Genomic DNA, 25332 nt, shown 5'->3' with positions numbered 1-25332 from the left:
TTTGTTCATTTTAGCCACTCTGACTGGTGTGAGGTGGTATCTCAGTGTGGTTTTGATTTGTGTTTCCCTGATGATGAGTGATGTTGAGCATCATTTCATGTGCCTGTAGGCCATCTGGATGTCCTCTTTGGAGAAGTGTCTGTTCATGTCTTCTGCCCATTTCTTCACAGGGTTATTTGTTTTGTGGGTGTGAAGTTTGGTGAGTTCCTTGTAGACTTTAGATACTAGCCCTTTATCTGATATGTCATTTGCCACTATCTTTTCCCATTTGTCAGTTGCCTGTTAGTTTTCTTGATTGTTTTCTTTGCAGTGCAGAAGCTTTTTATCTTGATGAGGCCCCAAGAGTTCAGTTTTGCTTTCATTTCCCTTGCCTTTGGGGATGTGTCAGTGGAAACATTTTTAATTGTCACAGCTGAGGAAATGGTAATGATCTAGTGGGTGGAGGCCAGGGTTGCTGCTTAAGCATCCTGCAGTGTGCAGGACAATATTCTCTGTCCCCAGCAAATAATTATTCAGTTCAGAATGTCAGTATTGCCACAGTTGAGAAAATTTGCTCTAAATAGGACAGTAGGTAATTTATGCTTTCAAGAGCATAATTAGATGATCTTTATTTCCTGTTAGCCTTTAAAATCATTTTAAAAGAGGGACGCTCGGGTGGCTCAGTTGGTTAAGCATTTGACTTCAGCTCAGGTCATGATAGCATGATTCATGGGTTTGAGCCCCATGGTGGGCTCTGTGCTGACAGCTCAGAGCCTGGAGCCTGCTTCAGATTCTGTGTCTCCGTTTCTTCCTGCCCCTCCCTTGCTCACGCTCTGTCTGTCTGTCTGTCTCTCTCTCTCAAAAGTAAACATTAAAAAATACATATACATATCATTTTTAAAACTTTCCAATTCCATCTCTTCATCTCTTCTAAATCAGTATTTTAAAAACTAATTTTGCACCTTTCACCAATTTATGTTGTTCCTAATGTTTCCCTGAAAAATGTTAAATAAGATATAGAGAATTTTAAGCATTATTATTTAGGAAGAGATTAAGAGAGATTGAATTTTTTCATTCATTCAGTAAGTATTAATTCAATACCTACCATGTGCCTGGCACTATTCTGGCTGATTAAGACATATCATTCATAAACACAATCATAAATATTCCTGCCCTTAAGCTGCTTCCATTCTTTTTTTTCCTTTTTTTTTAAATTATTTTTTAGTGTTTATTTTTGAGAGCAAGAGAGACAGAGTACAAATAGGGGAGGGGCAGAGAGAGAGGGAGACACAGGATCCGAAGCAGGCTCTAGGCTCTGAGCTGTCAGCACAGAGCCTGACACAGGGCTCAAACCCCCAGACCCCAAGATCATGTCCTGAGCCAAAGTCAGATGCTTAATTATCTGAGCCACCTGAGTGCCCCAAGCTGCTTGCATTCTAATGAATTTTGTCTTTATCCAAGCCTCATTTACCACTGAACAAACAGTGTTTGTAAAAATATGTTTTTAAATGCAATAGGATAAGAAGATGACAGATGATGGACAAAAAAAGCTAATCATTTTTCACAAAACTAATTTTGATTTGCAACTTAACAGTCTGAAAACCAGGTAAAAGATCAAAATAATGAGGTTGATTTAAGAAGTAAAAACCAAACATCCAAACTTACATATTCAAATATGACTCAAGTTATTTGGAACTCAGTTTTTGAGGCATTTTCATAATCAGTTTGTGTACCACAGAGGAAACTCATTTACATTATATTATACATATCTTAAGCATCATTGGCATCTGAATTTTGGAATTTCATTTTCAATCTTTTTCAGGGACTGTGCGATTGACCCAACATGCGTGCTCTGTATGGACTGTTTCCAGAATAGTGTTCATAAAAATCATCGTTACAAGGTATGAAAATAGATCCATAAAATCTCTACATCAGCAGGAACCTGGTGGCCATGTGGTTCAAATTCCTGACCAGTACTTGAATTTCTGCTACAATAGTTCTGTTAAGTGAACCTTTAGCTTTGATTAAATATCACTTGATAGAACATCTATTACCTTAAGATGTAGCCCTTTATAATTTTTTGTGAGATACGTCATTTTTATATAAATGATTGTATAAAGCATGTGAACACCTTACAGAAGAACTGTGAAGCAAACACCTGTGTAACCACTGCTTAGGTCAAGAATAAGGCATTGAAAGCTCTCAAAGGCCTCCTGTTTGTCCCTTCTCTGCCATCTTGTGATAACTTTTCCCTGCGTTGTGTGATAATCTTTCCTTGATTTCTCTTTTAGTTTATCACCAAGTCACACTGAATAGTTTTGTTTTTAAACTTCATAGAGGTGGAGTTATATGTATCTTTTTCTTGTCGAGTAGCTTCTTTGACCCAGTATTACATATATATATCTTTGACCCAGTATTACATATATATATATGTTTGTCCACTGACCTTATGGGTTAGTAATTCATATTGTCCTCATTCCTTGTACTGCATATGGATATGTAGATTGTTTCCAATTTGGGGCTATTATGAGCAATTCTGCTATGAACATTCCTATTTGTGTATTTTGTACACATGTATAGTAGTTTCTCTGAGGTGTATATCTGGAATAGAATGCTGAGTTCTAGGGTATATGAATCTTCCTTGATCATAATCACCTAATCCAAAGTGGTTATACCAATTTATGGGCTTTCCAGCAGTATGTGAGGGTTCTCATTGCTGCACACACTTGCAAGATTCAGTATTGCCAGTCATTTTAATTTTAGCCAATCTGGTTGTATATAATAATATCAAATAGTGTTCTTAATTTTCATAATTTCTAATGAGGTTGAGGACTTTTTCCTTTCCTCTTACATTATTAGACAACTTTGTTATTCTGAACTGAAATGTATTTCTCAAATAATTGTATTAGTTGTATATTTTGGGCTTCAACAGATGTTGATGTTATTGATGTTTCTCTTTAACATCCTGTTAAACATGCCTAAAGTCTTGTGTAAGTGTAGATAACATCTCAAAGTTAGGTCTGTGTCCTCCATAGAATTGAAAGTGCTGTTCAGGTTATTAGATGGGCCTCAACATTACTACTTCTATTTCAGGAAATGATGGACCACAGGCATAGGTTATAGGTATTATTACTGTGCACAAGAAAAAACAGATTGAGGAACCTATGATATAGTATGGTTAAAATGTTTTCCCAATTTTGGAAAGCTAATCACTGATGATATTTTTAAAGTTAAGCATTGGTTATATTCTGTATTTCCTAATCAGCTTCATTAATTATAGTTTTTCTTATGATGGAGAACCAAAGGAAGAATGTCAGTAGTAGAGACAATAATTTCTTCTCATTTTTACTCTGGGAGACCAATGGGGAGAGATGCTAAAAGCTCAAGACCGAAGTTTTCCAGTTCCTCACTTGTAAAGACTTCTAAGCCTATACTTTACAAGCTTTGGGATTTTGTGGGTCAGTACAGTTTCCAAAAACATTGGGTAAGACATAGGGTTTTCATATTTTTCTTTGGCCAATTTTAATTTTAAAAGACACACTAACAGCAACCAAATATACTTGTCATCTCCCATCATTTTATAAAGGAAAAGACATTTTAATTCTAAGAATGTAGGATAAATCCAGTATATAGAGCAGTTTTTTAAACTGCATACATGTAGGGGTACCTAGGTGACTCAGTTGGCTGAGTGTCCAACTCTTGATTTTGACTTGGGTCTTGATCCCATGATCATGGGATTGGGCCCCATGTCAGGCTCTGTCTGTTCTAATAGAATTGACCCTGCTTGGGATTCTCTCTCTCCCTCTCTGACCCTGTCCCCAACTTGTGCTGTTCTCTCTCTCCAAATAAAAATTTAAGAAACATGGACTTCAGGCTGTATTACAAAGCTGTAATCATAAAGACCGTGTGGTACTGGCACAAGAACAGACACTCAGATTAAGGGAGCAGAATAGAAAACCCAGAAACAGACCCACAAACATATGGCAAACTAATCTTTGACAAAGCATGAAAGAATATTCAATGGAATAAAGACAGTCTCTTCAGCAAGTGGTGCTGGGAAAACTGGACAGCAACATGCAGAAAAATGAACCTAGACCACTTTCTTACACCAGACACAAAAATAAACTCAAAATGGATGAAAGACCTCAATGTAAGGAAGCTATCAAAATCCTTGAGGAGAAAGTAGGCAAAAACCTCTTTTTATAAGGTCTACAGCAACTTCTTAACACGTCTCTGGAGGCAAGGGAAACAAAAGTAAAAGTGAACTATTGGGACTTCAAAATAAAAAGCTTCTGCACAGTGAAGGAAACAATCAGCAAAACTAAAAGGCAACTGAAGGAATGGGAGAAGATATTTGCAAATGACATATCGGCAAAGGATTAGTATCCAAAATCTATAAAGAATTTGTCAAACTCAATACCCAAAAAACAGATAATCCAGTGAAGAAATAGGCTAAAGACATGAACAGATGCTTCTCCAAATAAGACATCCAGATGGCCAACAGAAACATGAAATGATGCCAAACGTCACTCATCATTAGAGAAATACAAATCAAAACCACAATGAGATACCACCCCACACCTGTCAGGATGGCTAACATTAACAACTCATGGCAACAACAGATGTTGGCGAGGATGTGGAGAAAGAGGATTTCTTTTGCACTGTTAGTCAGAATGCAAACTGGTGCAGCCACTCTGGAAAATTGTATGGAGATTCCTCAAGAAATTAAAAATAGAACAACCCTACAACCCAGCATTTGCACTTCTAGGTATTTATCCAAAGGGTACAGATATGCTGTTTTGAAGGGGCACATGCACACCAGTGTTTAAAGTAGCACTATCGACAATAGCCAAAGTATGGAAAGAGCCCAAATGTCCATCAGTGGATGAATGGATAAAGAAGATATAGTTTATATATACAATGGATTACCACTCAGGCATCAGAAAGAATGAAGTCTTGCCATTTGCAACTATGTGGGTGGAACTAGAGGGTATTATGCTAAGTGAAATTAATCAGTCAGAGAAAGACAAATATCATATGACTTCACTCATATGAGGCCCTTAATATAAAAAACAGTTGAACATAAGGAAAGGGAAGCAAAAATAATACAAAAACAGGGAGGGGACAAAACATAAGAGACTCTTAAATATGGGGAAGAAACAGAGGGTTACTGGAGGGGTTTTGGGAGGGGGGATGGGTTAAATGGTAAGGGGCATTAAGGAATCTTCTCCTGAAATTATTGTTGCACTATATGCTAAGTAACTTGGATGTAAATTTAAAAAAATAAACTTAACTTTTTTTTTAATTAAAAAAACAAAAATACAAAACTGTATACATGTAACTCTGTGAAAGAGCTCACTACAGTTTTTCCTGTACTCGTTTTTTTGTGGACTGGTAAAAACTTCTAAATTTTAGGAACCTCTCACTAAGCTACCTTCAAGTTTTTAAAGCTTACCAGTTTATATTCTCATTGCAGAGCACTCTTAACGGAGCATACTTAGGCTTCCCATCTTGAGGACTTTCAGAACTCTTCCTACAGAAAGTGCTTACATGGCTTACTCATGAATCTTTGAGTCATCAGAAGGATGGGCTATTTTATGACTAATAAAAGATTATGTCTTTAAGCTTTAAAGAATATTTCCCATCAAAAGTGAGTGTGAAGAGTACAGAACACTTTTGATGAGAGAATTAAGTTGATAAAATCTTTTTGAAATACCTGTATGCATGGTGAAATTTTTAAAGAAAAGCAAGGAAATGACTAATAAACATAATTCAGGTGAGTAGTAACCTCCAGAGCAGGTAAGAGGATGGGACTCTGGATGATCATACATACTCATGCCCCAAGATCAAGAGTCACATGCTCTTCTGATGGAGCCAGCCACGTGCCCCTATACTTCTGAAAATCCTAGGGCCCTTAAGAATTACACTAAATCCAGTTTGCCTGTGCTCTGTAAATGGAACACCAAAGCCTGATGACAGCATATCTTTTTACAGCATGGTTTACTGAATATTTTAAGCACGCTGCTGACATACTGCTCAGAAAAAGGTTCTTTTCAAAATATGACTGCTCATTGACGATGCACCTGGTGACCGACGAGCTCTGATGGAGCTGTCCAATGAGATGAATGTTATTCCATGCCTGCTAACGCAGCGTCCATTCTGCAGCCTGTAGATCAAGGGGTCATTTCAACTTTCAAGTCTCGCTATTTAAGAAATAGTTGTCCTAGAGCTATATCTGTGCTGTAGATAGCAATTCCTCTGATGCATCTGGGCAAAGCATATTGAAAAGTTTGTGGAAAGGATTCATCGTTTTAGATGCCATTAAGGACATTCATGATTCATGTGAAGAGCAAGAAACATGAACAGGAATTTGGAAAAAGTTGATTCCGACCCTCATGGATGACTTTGAGGGTTTTGGGACTTTGGTGGAGTTAGTAACTGCAGATGTGGAAATAGCAAGAGAACTAGAATGTGAAGTGAAGGCTGAAGATATGACTGAATTGCTGCAGTCTCATGATCAAGCTGTAATTAATGGGTGAGGAGTTGATTTTGGTGAATGAGCAGAGAAAGTGGTTTCTTGAGATGGAATCTACTCCTCATAAAGATTGTTGAAATTATGACAAAGTATCCCATAAACTGAGTTGATAAATTAGTGTCAGAGTTTGAGAGTATTGACTTCAATTTTGAAAGAAGTTCTAGTGTAGATAAAACATCCGACAGCATTGCATGTTTGATGCAACAGAGGAATTGTTCATGAAAGAAAGAGTCCATCAGTGTGGTATACTTCATTGTTGTCTTAAGAACTTGCCACAGACACGTCTTCTTCAGCAACCACCAACCACCCTGATCAGTCGGCATCCATCACCATCAGGGCAAGACCCTCCACCTGCAAAAAGATTACAGTTCACTGAAAGCTTAGATGATGGTTGGCATTTTTAACAATAAAGTATTTTTAAATTAAGGTAGTATAGCCTATTTCAGACATAATGACACTTAAAAACTTAGATGATAGACTATAGTGTAGTATAAAGCTTAAAGTTTATTTATTTTGAGAGAGAGAGAGAGAGCGCTCATGTTCATGAGCAGGGGAGGATCAGAAAGAGGGAGAGGGGGAGAGAGAGAACCCCAAGCAGGCTCCACACTGTCAGCGCTTGTGGCCTGATGCAGGGCTTGGATTCATGAACTGTGAGATCCTGATGTAAGCCAGTATCAATAGTTGGACGCTCAGCCAACTGAGACACCTCTCATGGTATACTTTTATATGGAAAAAGAAAAATACATAAAATTATGCATTCAATTTTTGATGTTTCTTTTAAAACATCATGCACATAATATTTAAATATAATTTATTTTAACTATTTACCTATTAGTGGGAGAATGTAATTAGAATTCAGTTCTTTTTTTAATGATAAGCATTGTTGCTATAAACATCTTTATGTGTGAATCACTTTTCTATATGTAAGATTATTTCCTTAGGATAAGTTCTCAGAAATGGAATTACTGGATTAAAACATAAAGATATTTCAGAAAAAAAAAAGTCACAGACTAGATGAAAGTCTTTGCAATACATGTATGTGATAAAGGAGTGGTATCCAAAACATACAAAGTACTCTTAAACAATAAGAAGATGAACAACACATTTAAAAAATGGGCAAAAGATTGGAAACGAACTTTACTAAGGAAATATATAAATGTCCAATAGGTACATGAGAAATGCTCAACATCGTATGTTATTAAAACAAGAATGAAGTACCACTCCACATGTATTAGAATGGCCAAGATCCAAAACACTGACCACATCGAATGCTGATTAGGATGGGAGCAACAGGAATTCTTATTCATTGCTAGGGAAAATGCAAAATAGTACTTTGGAAAACAGTTTGGCAGTTTCTTACAGAAGTAAACATACTTGAGTGTCTGGCTCTTAATTTCAGCTTGGGTCATTGTGTCATGGTTCATGGGATCGAGCCTTGCGTAGGGCTGCCAGCAGGCTCTGTGCTGGCAGCACAGAATCTGCTTGGAATTCTCTCTCTCTCTCTCTCTCTCTCTCTCTCTATCTCTTTCTTTCTGTCCTCCTGCCCTGATCTCACGTGTGAGTTCTCTCTTTTGAAATAGATAAACTTAAAAAAGAAGGAGCACCTGGGTGGCTCAGTCAGTTAAGCATATGACTCTTGCTTTCAGCTCGGGTCATGATCTCATGGTTTGTGAGTTTGAGCCCCACATTGAGATCTGCACTGACCTCACAGAGCCTACTTTGGATTCTCTGTCTCCCTCTCTCTGCCCCTCTTCCACTTGCTCTTTCTCAAAAATAAACATTAAAATAAATAAGCAAACATACTGTAACCATACAATCCAGGGGTTATGTTCCTTGATATTTACCCAAATAAACAGAAAACCTATGTTCACACAAAAAATTGCACAAGAATGTTTATAGCAGCTCTATTCATATTTGCCAAAATTTGGAAGCATCCAAGATGTCCATAGGAGATGAATGGATAAACCAACTTTGGTATACTAGTACAATGGAATATCCTTCAGTGATAGAAAGAAATGAGCCACTAAAAGGGCAGGACCTTAAATGTGTGTTACAAAGTGAAAGAAGCCACTGTGAGAGGCTCTATACTATGTGATGCCAGCTGTATCACATTTTGGGAAAGGCAATGCTGTGGAGGCTGTAAAAAGATTAGCTATTCCCAGGGCCTGGGGCATGATGGTGGGAGGGATGGAGGAATGAACAGGTGGAGTACAGGGGATGTTTAACTATTCTGTATGAAACTGTAGTGGTATCATATACATGCCATTATTAATTTGTTAGAACCAAAAAAGTTTACAACACAGAGAACCCTAATGTAAATTGTGGACTCTAGTTAATAATAATGTATCAACATTGACTCCTTAGTTGTAACAAATGTACCACTCTAAGGCAAGATGTCAATAATAGGGGAAACTGTGTGGTCAAGGGAAGAAGGGATATATGGGAACTCCATATTTTCTGCTTAAAGTTTCTTTAAACTTACAACTGTTCTAAAAAACAAAGTGTATTCATCTAAAAATGAATTTCAAAGGTTCTTAGTATATTTTGCCTAATTGCTTTAGGAAAGAATTTTACCAAAATGCGTTAAAAGTAGTGGTACAGAAACCTTCAGAACCTGTAGAAACCTTTAATCCTTTAAACAGAAATTTTTCAAACTGAACCCAACTTCAAAAAATTTTTTTCCTAGGGTGCTTGGGTGGCTCAGTTGGTTAGCTTCTGACTTTGACTCAGGTCATGATGTTACATTTTGAGTCCCACTTTGGGCTTTCTGCTTACAGTTCGGAGCCTGCTTTGCATTCTGTCTCCCTTTCTATTCTTCCCCCACTCACACTTTGTCTCTCTCTCTCTCAAAAATATATAAAGATTTTTTAAAAATTAAAAAAAATTTTCCCAATTTTATTGATCTGTATTTTCCTGATTGATTTTAATATTTCTCTTTGCTATTTGGAATGGTGAATATGAATTACCCTTGCATTGCTACTTTACTTTGCCAACTTCCTGGATAATAAGAACGAGGTTTTGTTTATTTTGCCAGCGTTCTTGCTGACGGGACCAGGGTTGTTGATCTGATAAGTAAATTAAATTCTAAGAAGCAAAGGTCACAATAATGTAATTTTGATCAAATAAAACCAAAATAGTGGCTAAGTTCACCTAACTAGGGTCTTATATCTTGGGAGCTGATAACAAATCAGGCCAGCTTGTAACTTTGGTATCCTTCTATTGAACACATTCCAGAGTCAATTAGAATAAATGTGGAGAAGAAAACAAAGCCCACTACCAGCCTTCTTTTTCTGTGTCTCTTCCTGTGTATGTCTCTATCTTCATTTGCTTAATTGCAGTGATAGAGTTATTTGTCCTTTATCCCCATCTGACCATGGACCAGGACAAGGTCCAGGTTTCATGTACTTTGTACTTCTTATGTTTTTCATAGTACCTGGGACATAAAGGCTTTCAACAAATGTTTCTGGAAGTATTCGGATCCTAAGGACTAGAGAATAGATAGACCTGATATCTAACATTTACTTATAAAAATAACTGGGGTGGTGGTGCCTGGGTGGCTCAGTCAGCTAAGTGTCTGACTCTTGGTTTCATCTCATTTTACTGTTCATGAGTTTGAGCCCTAACTTTTGATTTGTTCTTAACTCTGCAATTATGTTTGTAAAATGTTCACCATCTACCCTTTTTCTTTTCTTTTTTTTTTTTATTTTTTAAATGTTTTTTATTTATTTTTGCAAGACAGAGAGAGACGGCGCCAGCAGGGGAGGGGCAGAGAGAGAGGGACACACAGAATCAGAAGCAGGCTCCAGGCTCTGAGCTGTCAGCACAGAGCCCGATGCGGGGCTTGAACCCACAAACCGTGAGATTATGACCTGAGTCGAAGTTGGACACTCAAACGACTGAGCCACCGAGGTGCCCCTATCCTTTTTCTAAAGTCTTGCTAGTCACCTCTTGGTCAGATGAAGCCCATCCTCTTGGGGTTGGTGAACTAAAGTTTGTGGGTTAAATCAGATTCGTTGCCTATTTTTGTATGGCCTACACACTAAGTATGTTTTTATATCTCTAGATGACTAGGGAAAGAGGTAACAAAATATTTTATGATACATGAAAATTGTATGAAATAAAAGTCTTATTTCATGATACATAAAAATTATATAAAATTAAAATTCTAGTGCCCATAGAGTTTTTTCAGAACATAGTCATGCTCATTTATTTATTTGTCTATGGCTGCCTCTGTGACTACAATAGTAGATTTGAGTAACTCAACAGAGATTGTATAACTTGCAAAGCCTAACGTTCACTATTTGTTCCTTTATACATAAAATTGCTGATCTCTCTTCAAGTAGATTCCTCAGGAAGGGTACCTGTATACAGTATTTCCTAAGTGATGACACGTTCAAAATTGTGTTTTTGTAGCTTGGTTGGAGACAGTATCCTTGGTTTTCATTTTCTTTCCTTGAAAACACAGCTTTGCTGTTGTCTGGTTTTACATGTTGCTATTGAAAAGCCTGATACCAATCTAATTTTCTTGCTATTATATTATTTCATCTTTTTGCTAGAAGGCCTCAGGACATTATCTTTAAGGTCTAGCAATTTTAGGGACACCCTGGTGGCTCAGTTGGTTTAAGTGTCCAACTTCAGCTTAGGTCATGCTCTTGTGGTTTGTGGGTTAGAGCCCCGCATCCAGCTCTGTGCTGACAGCTCATAGCCTGAAGCCTGCTTCGGATTCTGTGCCTCCCTCTCTCTCTGTCCCTCCCCGACTTGTGCCCTATCTTTCTGTCTCAAAAATAGTCATTAAAAAATGAAAATAAATAAACAAATGATGTCTAATAATTTTAGTAGGATATACTTCAGAGTTGATCATACTGGGTTGAGTTTTAGTTCTGAGTGCTTTCAATGTTTAAATTTAGGTCTTTTGTTTTCAGGAAGTTTCCTTAGATTACAGTGGGGGTTTTGTTTTTGTTTTTTGAGAGACAGAGCATGAGCAGGAGAAGGGCAGAGGGAGAGGAAGAGAGAGAATCTTAAGCAGGCTCCATAGCCAACATGGAGCCCAAAGTGGGGCTAACCGACTGAGCCCCCCAGGCTCCCCAGATTATAGTTTTAACTATTAGCTCTGTTCCATTGTTTAGATTTTCTTCTTTGGTGACTCCAGTTATACTTAGTTGGCTCTTTTATGTCTGTCTTCTGTTGCAAGCACTTTCTCTCTGACCTGTATGTCTTTGCTTCGTCGCATTATCACTTTTTGATTGTTTTCTTGATTGCTTTGTTTCAATGCTATTTATTAATTTTTCATTTGAGTCTTTTGTCTTGGGCACCTTGTAATTTAGAATTCATTTCTAGTAGACTTTTTGTAGTTTTCTGCTATATTTTTCCTGAGTTCAGTCAAGTCTCATATATTCCTTTTGTGTCCACTTCTGCTCTTAGTTTCTTTATTTCTAATTGAAGGTGCTTTAATCTGATTAAGGGCTTTCACATTCCACAAATGTTTGTTTGAGGCTATGTAATTAAGTTTAGAGCATTACATTATAATTTTCTTTAGTTTTGTGGTTGGGCTTTGGCTCTTATTGCATTTTTGCCCTTTTTTTTGGTAATAGTTTTGTATGTATATATTTTAATTTTTTAATGTTTACTTTTGAGGGAGAGAGACAGAGTGTGTATGGGGGAGGGACAGAGAAAGAAGGAGACACAGAATCCAAATCAGGTTCCAGGCTCTGAGCTGTCAGCACGGAGCCCAACATGCGGCTTGAACCCACAAACTGCGAGATCATGACCTGAGCCAAAGTTGGACACTTAATTGACTGAGCCACCCAGGCACGCTGGTAATAGTTTTAAATGAATATGGTCCATTTCTTCTTTTTCATTTCGTGGATAGGGTTTACAAATACTCTTTCCTGTCCATTCTGCCCTCTTTTGTGTAGTTTCTTTCATAGATGATGTTGACAGTAGAGGTGAGATGAGATAAGAGGTGTGCCGTTTCTCTCATTTCTGTAGGATCCTTAATTTTTCCTTCTTGTTTCCTTTTTTAATTTACCGTCACATCTTTAAAGGCTTATCACCTTCTTCTGTGTATTTCATTTTCCTCCAAAACAGTGCTTCCCTGAGTTTGCCACTGCTGGTCCTACTCACTTTTGATCTCTTTGCCTGTAAACCCCCAAGTCTCACCTATGTTCAATATTTGTTCCTCAGCATGATTTTGGGCATGATTTTGTCTGTGCTTCATCTAAGTCCTCTATACCCTTTTCTTCTCTTTCATGGAGTCTCTTAAGCTCCTCTCTCATCTGCACTTGTAAGCTAGAAGTAATTGGCAATAAGAAATCTAATGGAAGAAGTCATTTGAAGGACATGGCATTTATTTTTCATTGATCAGTAATGCTGCGGATATGAGTCATGTGGTTTTAGTGTTCTCCATGTTCATTATATGTTTTGGAGGGGGAAGTTTGGGGAGAGATTCAAAGTCAGGCCATTATTGTCATCCTCTATTTGGATCATATATCTGCATCATTTTTTTGTTCTTTGCAAGAACCTTTAAAGGAAAAGTGTTGTAAACAATTTAGGTACAATGAAACATCAAATAGTTGTAAATATTGTATACATTATTAAACATATAAGTATTATGAGTTTTAGAAGTGTGTTTAAGCAGAAAAATCTCATTACTCAAGCATTTTAGGTGTTGCATAGTGGTGTTTTTTTTTTTTGCACACTTCACATTCTGTTCTCCATTAGTACACAATTTGAAAAACTGTTATTTAAAAATTAGATGTTTCAAAGCATGTTTGTTTCAAAATTTTAACAATTTGAAGGCTCAATTTTGTTATGATTAAGTATTTAACTTATTTTTTTCTTAACTAACGTGGTTTTGGGTATATTTCCTATTTCATTAAAGGCAATTAAGGTTTAAGTATTGGGAAGCATTTATTATTTGAGTCATCTTTATCCTTCCTTGCTTTGTAACATGTTTTGAAATCAAGACAAACTCATTTTTTTATTTGTCAGATGCATACTTCTACTGGAGGGGGATTTTGTGACTGTGGAGACACAGAGGCATGGAAAACAGGCCCTTTTTGTGAGAGTCATGAACCTGGAAGAGCAGGTACCACAAAAGAGGTAAGAATATTATTTTTTAAAATTCCTAATTATTTTAAGCTCAATAGAGTTAGATAGAAATGAATGTTATATGTATGGCTTAAACTCAATTCCATTAAGAATCCTGATTTTTATGCTCCAGTATTTAAATGTAAGGAGTTTTATTCCACTCTGTATTCTTTACCTGTCTAAAGAAGGAGTGAATTTCTTTTTCTGTTTGTTAAGCAGTCAATTTGATAAGAATGAATGATATATAAGCCTAAAAGAGCAAATGGAATGGTAGAATTGGCACATAACTTCAGTGATTGCTTTTCTTAAAGAAAAAAATAGGCAACAAACAAATTGACTATCCACTATATATTCTAAACAAGAAAAAGTGGGCAAACCCAGATACAGGCAATTAGGAAGGAGAATGGGAAAATAACTATAGACCCACAGATACAGAAGAAATTAAAAGAATTATAAAAGAGTCTTTATATGACTCTGTGCAAATACATTTGAAAAATTGATTTTGTCAAATGGTATAAAATTTCATAATTTATTCAAACAGGGAGAAAACATAAACAGTTAATAATCATTGAAGAAATTTAGAATATTGTCTGTCACAAGAAAGTACTTCCCTAAAAAATGCTGTGTTCAAATGGTTTCACAGAGCAGTCCTTTTCAAAACTGCAAGAAATAGTTGTAGTACTCTTTAAACTGCTTTATGTAATCCTATAGCAGTGAGTACTCCTAGGGCCCCGAATTTGATCTCTTTAAGTACCATTACTCACTAAAAGAATCAGGGCTTATAAAAATACCTGACCAGGTGAAATTACATTACCAGGGAATAGGTAAGCTTGTAAGGATGGGTTTGTATCAAAAGAGTCTAGGATCCAACTTGAAAGGCTGTCATTCATCTTAGTTAGGCAATTGGAGCATCAAAATAATACTAATAAGTAACTACTATAATTGAATGAATCAAAGTACATGAAAATTCATGAGTTCCTAATAAAACTTATAAAGAGCTAAAATAAAAAAATAATTTTTCCAAATCAGTGGTTCATTGCCATGGTAATCATTATTATATAATTTCTTCACTCTAAAAATTGGTAATTAAAGGGAATGAACTAAGCATTTATTCTACCTTTTCAATAGGAATTCTATGTCATTGTAAACAAGTATTACCAGTGTATGAGGTAAAGCTCTTCTTTCTAGATGAATGCTAGCTCACTAATAGAGAAGATTTAGTAGAATTAGTATAATTAACATTTTACATTAACATGAACTTAACATTAACAACCCTAAGGAAATATTTGATTCAGACAAGGATCATTAATAGATGCTAAACCCATTAAGACATGAGTTGATAAGGAACAGTATTCACATAGTTCTAAATTGTCATCTCTTAGATTACTTGCTAGTCATAAAGGAAAAAAGTGAAACTTTATAGTGGAGGTATCATACTGTCATCTCCTGAAACTAGTCATCAGTATTAGCATCATTACTAATAGCAGGGCAATATGTCATAATGAGGCCTTTTCATAGGATATAAAATAAAGCACAAAGGTTAACATCTAAAAATCAGTTAATGTAATATACCATATAAAGAATAAAAAACAAAACCATATGATCATCTTAATAGATGTAGCAAAAGCTTTTTCTAAATCCAAGACACTTTCATCATAAAAAAGACTTAAACTTACAAGGGAACTTCCTCAGCCTTGATAGAGGACATATATAAAAAACTCACACTATAAATATATTAGATACTTTCCCCTTAAGATCAGGAGCAAGACAAAGATTTTGTCTTGCTGCATCTGTTTAATACTCTATTGGAGGTTCTAGCTATGGCAATTAGTAATGCAAGAAAAAGAAATAAAAGGCATCTAGATTGGTAAGGAAAAAGTAAAACCAGCCCTATTTGTAGATAACATGACTTTGTAAATGGGAAATCTTATGGAATCCACAAAAAAATTATTAGAACTAATAAAAAGTTCAGCAAGAATGTAGGATACAAGATAATTATACAGAAATTACTTGTATTTTTATACATCCATATTGAAAAATCTGAAGAAGAAATTGAGAAAAAATCCATATTTACTATAGTAACAAAGAGAAGAAAATATTTAGAAATAAATTACCAAAAGAAGTAGATAATTTATATTCTGAAAACTGTTGAATACTGTTGAAAGAAAGTAAAGATCTAATAAATGGAAGAACATCCTATGTTTCAGGATTAGAAGACTTACAGTTTAGTTTTTCTAATATTTTAAATGTTTTTATTTATTTTTGAGAGAGAGAGAGCATGAGCAGGGGAGGGTCAGAGATAGAGGGAGACACAGAATCTGAAGACAGGCTCCAGGCTCTGAGCTAGCTGTCAGCATAGAACCTGATGCAGGGCTTGAACCCACAAACCTTGAGATCATGACCTGAGCCGAAGTTAGAGAGTCAACCAACTGAGCCACCCAGGCACCCCACAGGTTTTTTTCTTAAGTTTTTAATTTAATTCATTAGTTAACATACAGTATAATATTAGTTTCAGGTGTACAATACAGTGATTCAACACTTCCATACATCACCCAGTGTTCCTAATGACAAGTGCACTCCTTAACCTCCATCACCTATTTTTCCCATCACTCCCCCTTACCTCTCCTCTGGTAACCTCAGTTTGTTCTGTATAGTTAAGAATCTATTTCTTGGTTTGCCTCTCTCCTCTTTCCCCCTTTGCTTATTAGTTCCTTAAATTCCATATATGAGTGAAATCAGACAGTATTTAGAAGACTTAAAATTGTTAATGTAGCAGTCCAATGGGTGTTTTCTTCCCACCACCAAGTCATCAAACTCAGTTCTCTGTTGACACTGACCCAGATGTCCCATAAATTTAGCTCAACTCTGATACTGTCTGCCTGGCAATAAGCATTATATCCCATAGGCTAAGATTTCAGTTCTCTGAGTGCAACACTCTCTCCAAATCTTTTTGAGTTTTGATGGATATTTCACAACATAGGGGCCTGATTGATTAAATCACTGGTCATTACTGATTGATTTAACCATTAGCCCCTATTCCTTCTAAAGAGGTCAGGGGGTAAGACTTGAAATACCAACTGTCTGATTATATGGTTTCTAAAAGTTACTTCAATAGCACAATGAAAGACTTTTAAAAATTCTTCTCATCCCTTCAGAAATTCCAAGGGTCTTAGGAGCTGTATATGAGAAACAGTGAAGACCAAATATATTTCTTACTATAAACCACAACATCAGAGGCCATACTTCCCAAGTTAATGTACAGATTCTACACAGTTGACATCAGAATTACAGCTGGGAATTCTCTCTCTCTCTCTCTCTCTCTCTCTCTCTCTGTCTCTTTTTTTAGTAATTGACAAGCTTACTCTAAAATTTATATGAAATTCTAAGGGACCCAGAATAGCCAAAACAACCTTGGAAAAGAACAGAGTTGGAAGACTCACACTTGCCTATTTCAAAACCAACGACAAAGCAACAGTAATCAAGACAGTGTGGTGTGACATAATGATAAGCATAGAGATCATGAGAATAGATTTGAGAGCTCAAAAGTAAACCCAGATGTCTGTGGTCAACTGTTTTTTAACCAGAATACAAAGGTCATTCACTAGGGAATAGTATTTTTTTCAAATGGTACCAGAACAACTGGATATCACTATGCAAAAGAATGAATCTGGATCCCTAGCTCACACTATACACAAAAATTAATTCAAAATGGATCAAAGACCTAAATGTGAGAGCTAAAACTATAAAACTCTTAGAAGAAAACATAGGGGTGAATCATCATGACCTCAGATTTGGCAGTGGATTGGTAGATATGACAGCAAAAGCCTGAGTAATAAAAGAAAAAAAAGATAAATGGACTTCATCAAAGGACTCTCAAGAAAATGAAAAGCCTATTGAATGGGAGAAATGTATTTGCAAATCATACTATTGTGATAGGGTATTGTGTCTAGAACTTACATAATATAATAGTATTATTATTATAATTAAATAGTATTGTAGGATAATATATCCATACATTATAGTATTCATAATAAATTAATAGTATTCATAATAAAAGGTAGAAGCAACCCAAATGTCCATCAGCTGATAAATAGATAAACAAATATGGGTAAATTGATACAGTGTATTATTTGGCTATAAAAGAGAAGTAATGAAATGCTTCAATTTGAAGAAAACTTAAAAATATGCTAAGTTGAAAGAAGCCAGTTATAAAAGATCACATAGGATTACATTTAAATGAATGGAATAGGCACATTTATAGGGACAGAAAATAGGTTAGTGGTTGTTTAGGTCTAGAGAGATGGAGGCATGTGGTGGGGAAGGAAGAAATCACTAAAGGTTTTTTTGCTTTTGTTTTTTTGAGGTGATGAAATGTCTAAAACTGATGTGATAGTTACAAATATCTATAAATAGTAAAAAAAAAACTCATTAAATAGTAAATTTTGAGTCCATTATATGGTTAGTGAACTATGTCTCATGCTGTTAAAAAATTGAAGTACCTAGAGCCTTACTTATGAAATATTCATGATAAAAATGTTTAATTTGGGGGTGTGTGGGGGGCACTTAGTTGGTTAAGGATCCAATTTTGGCTCAGGTCATGATCTCAGTTTGAGCCCTGCCTTGGGGTCTGCTGACAGCTCAGCCTGGAACCTCTTCAGATTCTGTGTCTCCCTCTCTCTTTGCCCCTCCCCCACTCACGCTCTGTCTTTCTCTCAAATAAACATTAAAAAAAAAAAGTAAATTTCAAAAGCCGTTAACCTGAACTTAATAAAACCTTGAGGTCTACCTTCTAGTTTATAAGAAAAACAGAGAAGACATGAACAACATAAAAAGACCACAGGAGGGTAAATGGGAAATGCGGGACATTTCAGGATAAATGTAGAATGTAGGAGTTTTTATAGGAAATCTGGCCTGCTTCTGTCATCAAGAACAAAAGGCTAGAGGTAGGGGAGAGAGATTAATTTAGATGTAAATGACTTAGACATAATCAAATGCTATAGATATTTTGGGAATAATTAGGAAAATTGAATATGCTCAAGACATTAGATGCTATTTAAAAATTATTCTTAATGTTATTAGACATATAATGGTTTTATGATTATGTAAGAAAAAATTTATATATATGTATACACACACACACACACATATATATATATCAAAGTGTTTGGGGGTAAACCTTGAAACACTTGAACAAAAAACACATATGGAAAAATAATCTAAATTACCTAAATTTAGGTAAAAAATCTTTTACCTTAGGTAAAAGTTGTGTTTCTTATATTGACCTTCTAAGTTTTCTATATTTAAAAATTTTTATTGATGAAAATAAATAAAAATTATCAATTAAACTCCAAATAAATAACAAAAACATAGAAACTGTTCTTAAGCACAGCAAGGGAAAAAGAGAAAGTTTCTAAATTTGTTACTTAAAGCTAATATTATATTGACCTCAGATCTGACAAAATGTAGAATTTACAGATCAGTTTTATTAATACTTGTTATGCTGAAATACTAAATAAAACATTAGCAGTGAAATCAACTTTATTTTTTATTTTTATTTCTTTTAAACAAATTTTAATTTCGAATCTTTTTTTTAATTTAAATTTTTATTATTTTTTTTAATATTTGAGAGAGACACACACACACACAGAGCATGAGCAGGGGAGGGTCAGAGAGGGAGGGAAACACAGAATCAGAAGCAGGCTCCAGACTCTGAGCTGTCAGCACAGAGCCTGACGCAGGGCTCGAACCCGCAAGCTGTGAGATCATGACCTGAGCAGAAGCCGGCCGCTTAACCGACAGAGCCACCCAAGCGCCCGGTGAAATCAAGTTTAAAACAATCATGTAACACTGTCCTGCTTATGTTCCTCGAATGAACTCTTCTTGGAATTCACCAGTGAAACCATTAATCTTGGCATTTTCTGGGAAAGTTAGCTCTTTGATAACATTCTCAATTTCTTCTAGGATTACTGGTCTGAAATCAAAGGTCATTAATCATGTGTGATAATGAAACACCAGTGTATTCCCATTATAGAGATAAGAGAAGGAAATCCACTATTGCTACTGTTGTTTAACACTTTCTGGAAGTTAATCAAATAGACTCATAGGATGAACTAGAATACATCAGTATTAGAGAGGAGGCAAAATAATCATGATTTTATACCTGGAAAACCCAAGAATATTAACTAACAAAGAAATGGAGACCAGAGTAGAGCTTGGTCAAGTTATTGGTTACAGAACTTATATTAAAAACCATTAGTTTTTCTATTTAATGTTTTTAACAAATATTACTTGAATGCCCTTACAAGCAATAGCTTTTAGAAAATGTAATGAGGAGTGCCTGGCTGGCTCAGTCAGTGGAGCATCTCACTATTGATCTCAGGGTTGTGAGTTCAAGCCCCACATTGGGTATAGAGATTACCTTAAAAAATGTAATAGAAGAGAAGATCTCATTCACTGTAGCATGAGAAAAGATTTTTGAGAGACAGAGAGAGACAGAGTGTGAGTGGGGGAGGGAGGGAGAGAGAGAAAGAAAGAGAGAGAGAGAGAGAGAGAGAGAGAGAGAGAATCTGAAGCAGGTTCCATGCTCTGAGCTATCAGCCAAATCTTCTTTTGGAACTTGACAAAGTAGTCATAACTTCTGGAAATATAGTTTGTGAGATTTGTCAGGAAAAGCTGAACTGAAGAGTTAGGAGAGTGAATAAGTTTAACGGATTTAAAATGTATTAAAGAGCTCTAGTAATTCAATCAATATGACTCTTGCTATAGGAACAGACAGCAGATAATGGAATAGAAAAGAATACTTATATCTAAGTTGGTAGTAGAGATGGCATTTCTGATTGGTGGCGCTATGTAACTGACTACCCATTTGAGGAAAAAAAGTAGAACACTTGATCAGATAAATTCCAAAATACCAAGAATTTTAAAACTTTTTTAAATGTTTTATTTATTTTTTAGAAAGAGCGAGAGAGAGAGACAGCATGAGCAGGAAAGGGTCCGAGAGAGAGGGAGACACAGAATCTGAGGACAGGCTCCAGGTTCTGAGCTAGCTGTCAGCACAGAGCCTGACATGGGGCTCAAACCCATGAACCGTGAGATCATAACCTGAGCTGAAGCTGGACGCTCAACTGACTGAGCCACCCAGGCACCCCATATCAAAGATTTTTTAAAAAACACTTTTATTTTTTTTAAGTCTATTTATTTATTTTTGCATGAGGGAGCATGTAAAAGTGCATGGGGAAGGGGCAGAAAGAGAGAGAGAGGGAGAGAGAATCCCAAGCAGGCACTGCACTGCCAGTGGAGAGCCAGACCCCCCCGCCCCTTATCCTTTAAATGCCATTAATTCTCTGCCTATCATGCAGAGTGACTATGAGAATTAGTTGAAATAAATAGTGAGAACAGTTTTTTGTGAGCTTTAGGGGATAACCAAAAGTTCTTTGATATTAATCATAATTAGGCTCCTCAGAAAGGCAGAGGACATTTATAAGGGAGAGCACCCCTCAGAAGAGGACTCTGTAGTTCTGTCTCCTTTTCTTTTTTTTTTTGAGATCCCATCTTGCTCCTTTTCTATCTGTAGCACCAACTTGGCCACAAGGAATTAAGCTAATCTGATGGGAATGGCCATCCTCTTGAGCTCAACTTGAAATCATTCCTGAAGGATGGTATAAAGAAATCATTAACATAATTATAAATTAATAATTTTTCCTCAATATTGGTAATTCTGTTTTTTCTATACTTTCTTACAGAATTTACGTTGTCCATTGAATGAAGAGGTAATTGCCCAAGCCCGGAAAATATTCCCTTCAGTAATAAAATACATTGTAGAAATGACTATATGGGAAGAGGAGAAAGAACTGCCTCCTGAACTCCAGATAAGGTAGGGACGTTTTTCAAAAGGGTGAGGTTTTAGCAATGATTATTGATATTGCAAAAGAATTGTTAGAAAAATGTTTTTGTTGTTATTTACTGCATTATGAAAATTTTGTGGAAAATTATCGGGAATACTTCCAAAATTTCCATTTATATGAGATGCTCTGTTTTAACACAACAGACATTAAGCCAAAAGAAGGAAAAGCATTTTGGGGGTCTTGTTCTAAATGATCTGGCAGCTGCTCATCCCACTTAAACTGAGAAGTAAATTGCCCAGTTTGATCCTGCCCTGGACCAACCTCCAGATTCCCCTAGAGCTTTGTGGTAGGAATGAGCACATAGCTCTTTGACATGTGCTTTGAAACCTAGGATTATTCCAGTTAAAAGGATTTAACATTTTTAAACTAAAACCCAGCACTTTCTAACAGCAGTGAGTCTTTCAGCAACAGTAATATTTGCTCTTACCTTACAAATCTGCAAGAGAATTCCAGACCTGATATTGGACCTTGTCAGAATTTTTCTTTCCATGTAGTACAAGGAATTTCACAAACCTGCATTATTTAAAATACCATTGTTCTTTGAGTTTATTGGGGCTTTTTGTTTTGTTTGTTTTATTTTAGGAGGAGAGACAATTAAAAATTTTAATTTATAAAGATGTTAAATGTATTGTTTTGAATCTTGCTGGGCCATGAAGTGCTTAGGGAAATAAAGGTCATCAGAGATTGCATTCACAAGGCTTTAATTTCAGATATGTGATAATGTCAGTGAAACCTTTTAAGAAACTTTGTGTTGACAAACAATACTAATGATCTGCCTGCCTGAAAAAGGAGAGTTGTGTGAGCTTTAAGTATGTATATAGTAGCACCAGACTTTAGATTTATAGACCTGAGTTTGAGGCCCTCTCATGGCTTAATTGGCATTGTGACCATGGCATTGTGACCATCTTTTTTTTTTTTTTTTAAATAAAGTAAGCTCTACATTCAGGACTTGAACTCATGACCCTGAGACAAGAGTCAGATGTTCTACTGACTGAGCCAGCCAGGCGCCCCTGGAAAAGTCTTTTTGAGCCTGTTTCCTGAGCTCTAAGAGGCCTGAGAAAATTTTCCTATTAGCATTATGAGATCTGTTGAATGTATGGTAAAAGCATATTATTTACTGTTTAAAACTGATAATAACATTTGACATTTGTGTAGCCCATGACGACTGTTTTCACATTTTTTATAAGATCCTTACACCTTTCTTGAATGTAGATATCATACTCTTTTTATTTTTATTTTTGTTGTTGATTTTTCTTTTTTTGAGTAGCAATGTGTCTGTTTTTTAGTTTTATTTTTTAAAATTTAAATCCAGGTTAGTTAACATATAGTGTAATAATGGTTTCAGGAGTAGAATTTAGTGATTCATCACTTATACCCAGTGCTCATCCCACCAGTGCTCTCCTTAATGCCCATGACCCACTTAGCCTATCCCCCCTACCCTTTAGCCCTCCAGCAACCCTCAGTTCTATATAAGAGTTTCTTATGGTTTGCCTCTCTCTGTTTTTATCTTATTTTTCCTTCCCTTCCCCCATGTTCATTGATTTTTTTCTTCTTAAATTCCATGAGTGATATTATATGGTATTTGTCTTTCTCTGACTTATTTCGCTCAGCATAATACATTCTAGTTCCATCCATGTTGTTTCAAATGGGTTGTTTTACTCTTTTAAATTTTTTTTCTTATAATTTATTTTGAGAGAGACAGAGACAGCATGAGCAGGGGAGGGGCAGGGAGAGAGAGAGAGAGAGAGAAAGAGAGAGAGAAAGAATCCCAAGCAGGCTCCACACTGCCAGTGGAGACCCAGATTCGGGGCTTGAACTCATGAAACTGTGAGATCATGTCCTGACCTGAAACCAGGAGTCTGATGCTTAACTGACTGAGCCACCCAGACTTCCCTATTAATAGTCTTCTTAAAGATGGAAGAGGCACTGTCATCTCAGCAAGATTAAAAGCTTAAGCAGCCTAAGGTACCTTAGTCAAATGGTAGTGCTAGTACTTTAAATCTATAAACCTTTTTTTTTTTTGTTAACATGTTGTTAGATGTTCTATAAAACCAGTATCACTTAAAATAAATAGAAGGTGGGGCGCCTGGGTAGCTAAGTCAATTAAACGTCCAACTCTTGATTTCAGCTCAGGTCTTGTTAGCATGCTTACAGCAGGGAGCCTGCTTGGGATTCTCTCTCTCCCTCTCTCTGTGCACTACCCCTCAAAATAAATAAAAATAAACTTTAAAAAATGAATTAATTAAATATAAGGTAAAAGTAAAAATAAATTCAATAAAAAATAAGTGTTAGTTATTTACTATATATCATTGCTTACTTGAAGGTCCTGAGCCCACGGCTGTCTCCCTCTGCCACAGTAGGAGATTAGCAAGAATTAAGAGTAATATTAAAGACATACTCCTACTAAAGTAAAAGTAATCATTCATACCTGTAAGTAATTGAAAAAATAGAGACAGTAGTGCTTTTATCAAGGTTTTAAAATTTTTGTGGCACTGTACCGCTTGAAATAATCTCCTGAGTCAGTTATTACAGTGGTACTTTCCCCATACACAAGAAACTATATAAACTGCATAGTGGTGCTTTGGTACAGATGTTATATATTACTTAAGGCTATTTTTTACATTTTCCTTTATTTCAGCATCTGAATATATCTTTTTTTCTAAACAGGGAGAAAAACGAAAGATACTACTGTGTCCTTTTCAATGATGAACACCATTCATATGACCATGTCATATACAGTTTACAAAGGGCTCTGGACTGTGAGCTTGCAGAGGCCCAGTTGCACACCACTGCCATAGACAAAGAGGTTCGTGAGCTTCATTTGAATCATGCTCTCTTAAGTCAGCTTCCTGGGAGTCAGGTGTTGACTGAACCCTTACCAGGTACTCTTTAGTATTGTATTAGGGACAGTCATCCTCTTCCTTTATTCCTTATATCCTACGTAAATTGGTTAAAATTTGATTTTTCTGTGTATCATAATTGTAGTTAACTATTAGCTTTCTTCTTTTATTCTAAATAATTAGAAAGTTACTGAATATTTTGGCAAAAAATAGTTAAGAATGTCAGCTTTAGTCCATTTCTATAAATTATTGAAATCGCATTTTGTAATTTATGGAGTGCATGAATAAATGTATGAATTTTGACATTTTTAACATTATTACAACTATTTTTAGCATAATACTGATTCTGTGGTTCTGCTTTTTAAAAATATCTTTCCAAAGTAAAATGCCTTTCCAAGTAAAAAAGTATTATTAATGTAATCCCTGTCCTTGAGAGGAGTGTAATATAGTGGAAGACGCAGTGTGGCTTTAGTAAGTGTAGTGATCTTAGGGCTTGAATCAATATCCTGGTCACTCCTGTAACCCACTGGTGAATCACAAGTGTGGCATGGAACACATATTCAGGAACTTGTAAGTTTATTCATGAAACATATTTAAAGCATATAGCAGGAGTTTAGTGAGAACCTAAGTATTCTTGGATAGGAACGGAATACACTATAATAAGTAAAGAACTGACATTATTGCCAAGGAGAACATCCCACATCCTAAGGTATATTCTCTATGAGCAGTATCAAAACTTCTGAAGCTTCATAAATGTGTTAAGCATTTAGGCTTATCATCCAGGTATTGCCCATCTTACAACTTTTAGACAGTTGGCACATGATTAATAATTCAGAGCTCATTAGGCCTTTGGGCTATATATTACTTATTGATTGGGGTTGTCATTCTATTACTGAATTCTCATGTTTGTCTATAATCAGGGTCGTCGGGCTGTCAAAGCAGGTGCTTTTGCTGCTTGCCAGGAAGCAAAGGAAGATATAAAGGT

General features: G+C 35.9%; 1 protein-coding gene across 5 annotated transcripts in view; it reads left to right on the top strand.

The window, feature by feature from the left end:
• The window catches only part of UBR1 (ubiquitin protein ligase E3 component n-recognin 1), a 128333-nt gene that overhangs the window by 22043 nt on the left and 80958 nt on the right, over positions 1 to 25332 (top strand). For all 5 annotated transcript variants that reach the window (XM_029952759.1, XM_029952758.1, XM_029952760.1 and 2 more), the window contains exons 3-7: positions 1802 to 1880; positions 13505 to 13615; positions 21346 to 21476; positions 24175 to 24313; positions 25268 to 25330. In XM_029952759.1, coding sequence (XP_029808619.1) covers positions 1802 to 1880; positions 13505 to 13615; positions 21346 to 21476; positions 24175 to 24313; positions 25268 to 25330 — 523 coding nt within the window. The remainder of the gene's footprint in view (positions 1 to 1801; positions 1881 to 13504; positions 13616 to 21345; positions 21477 to 24174; positions 24314 to 25267; positions 25331 to 25332) is intronic.

The sequence above is a fragment of the Suricata suricatta genome, chromosome 9 (assembly GCF_006229205.1).
Source record: "Suricata suricatta isolate VVHF042 chromosome 9, meerkat_22Aug2017_6uvM2_HiC, whole genome shotgun sequence".
NCBI classification, from domain to species: Eukaryota; Metazoa; Chordata; class Mammalia; order Carnivora; family Herpestidae; genus Suricata; species Suricata suricatta.
The sequence above is the reverse complement of the archived record's forward strand: the minus strand, read 5'-3'. Positions and strand labels throughout refer to the sequence as shown.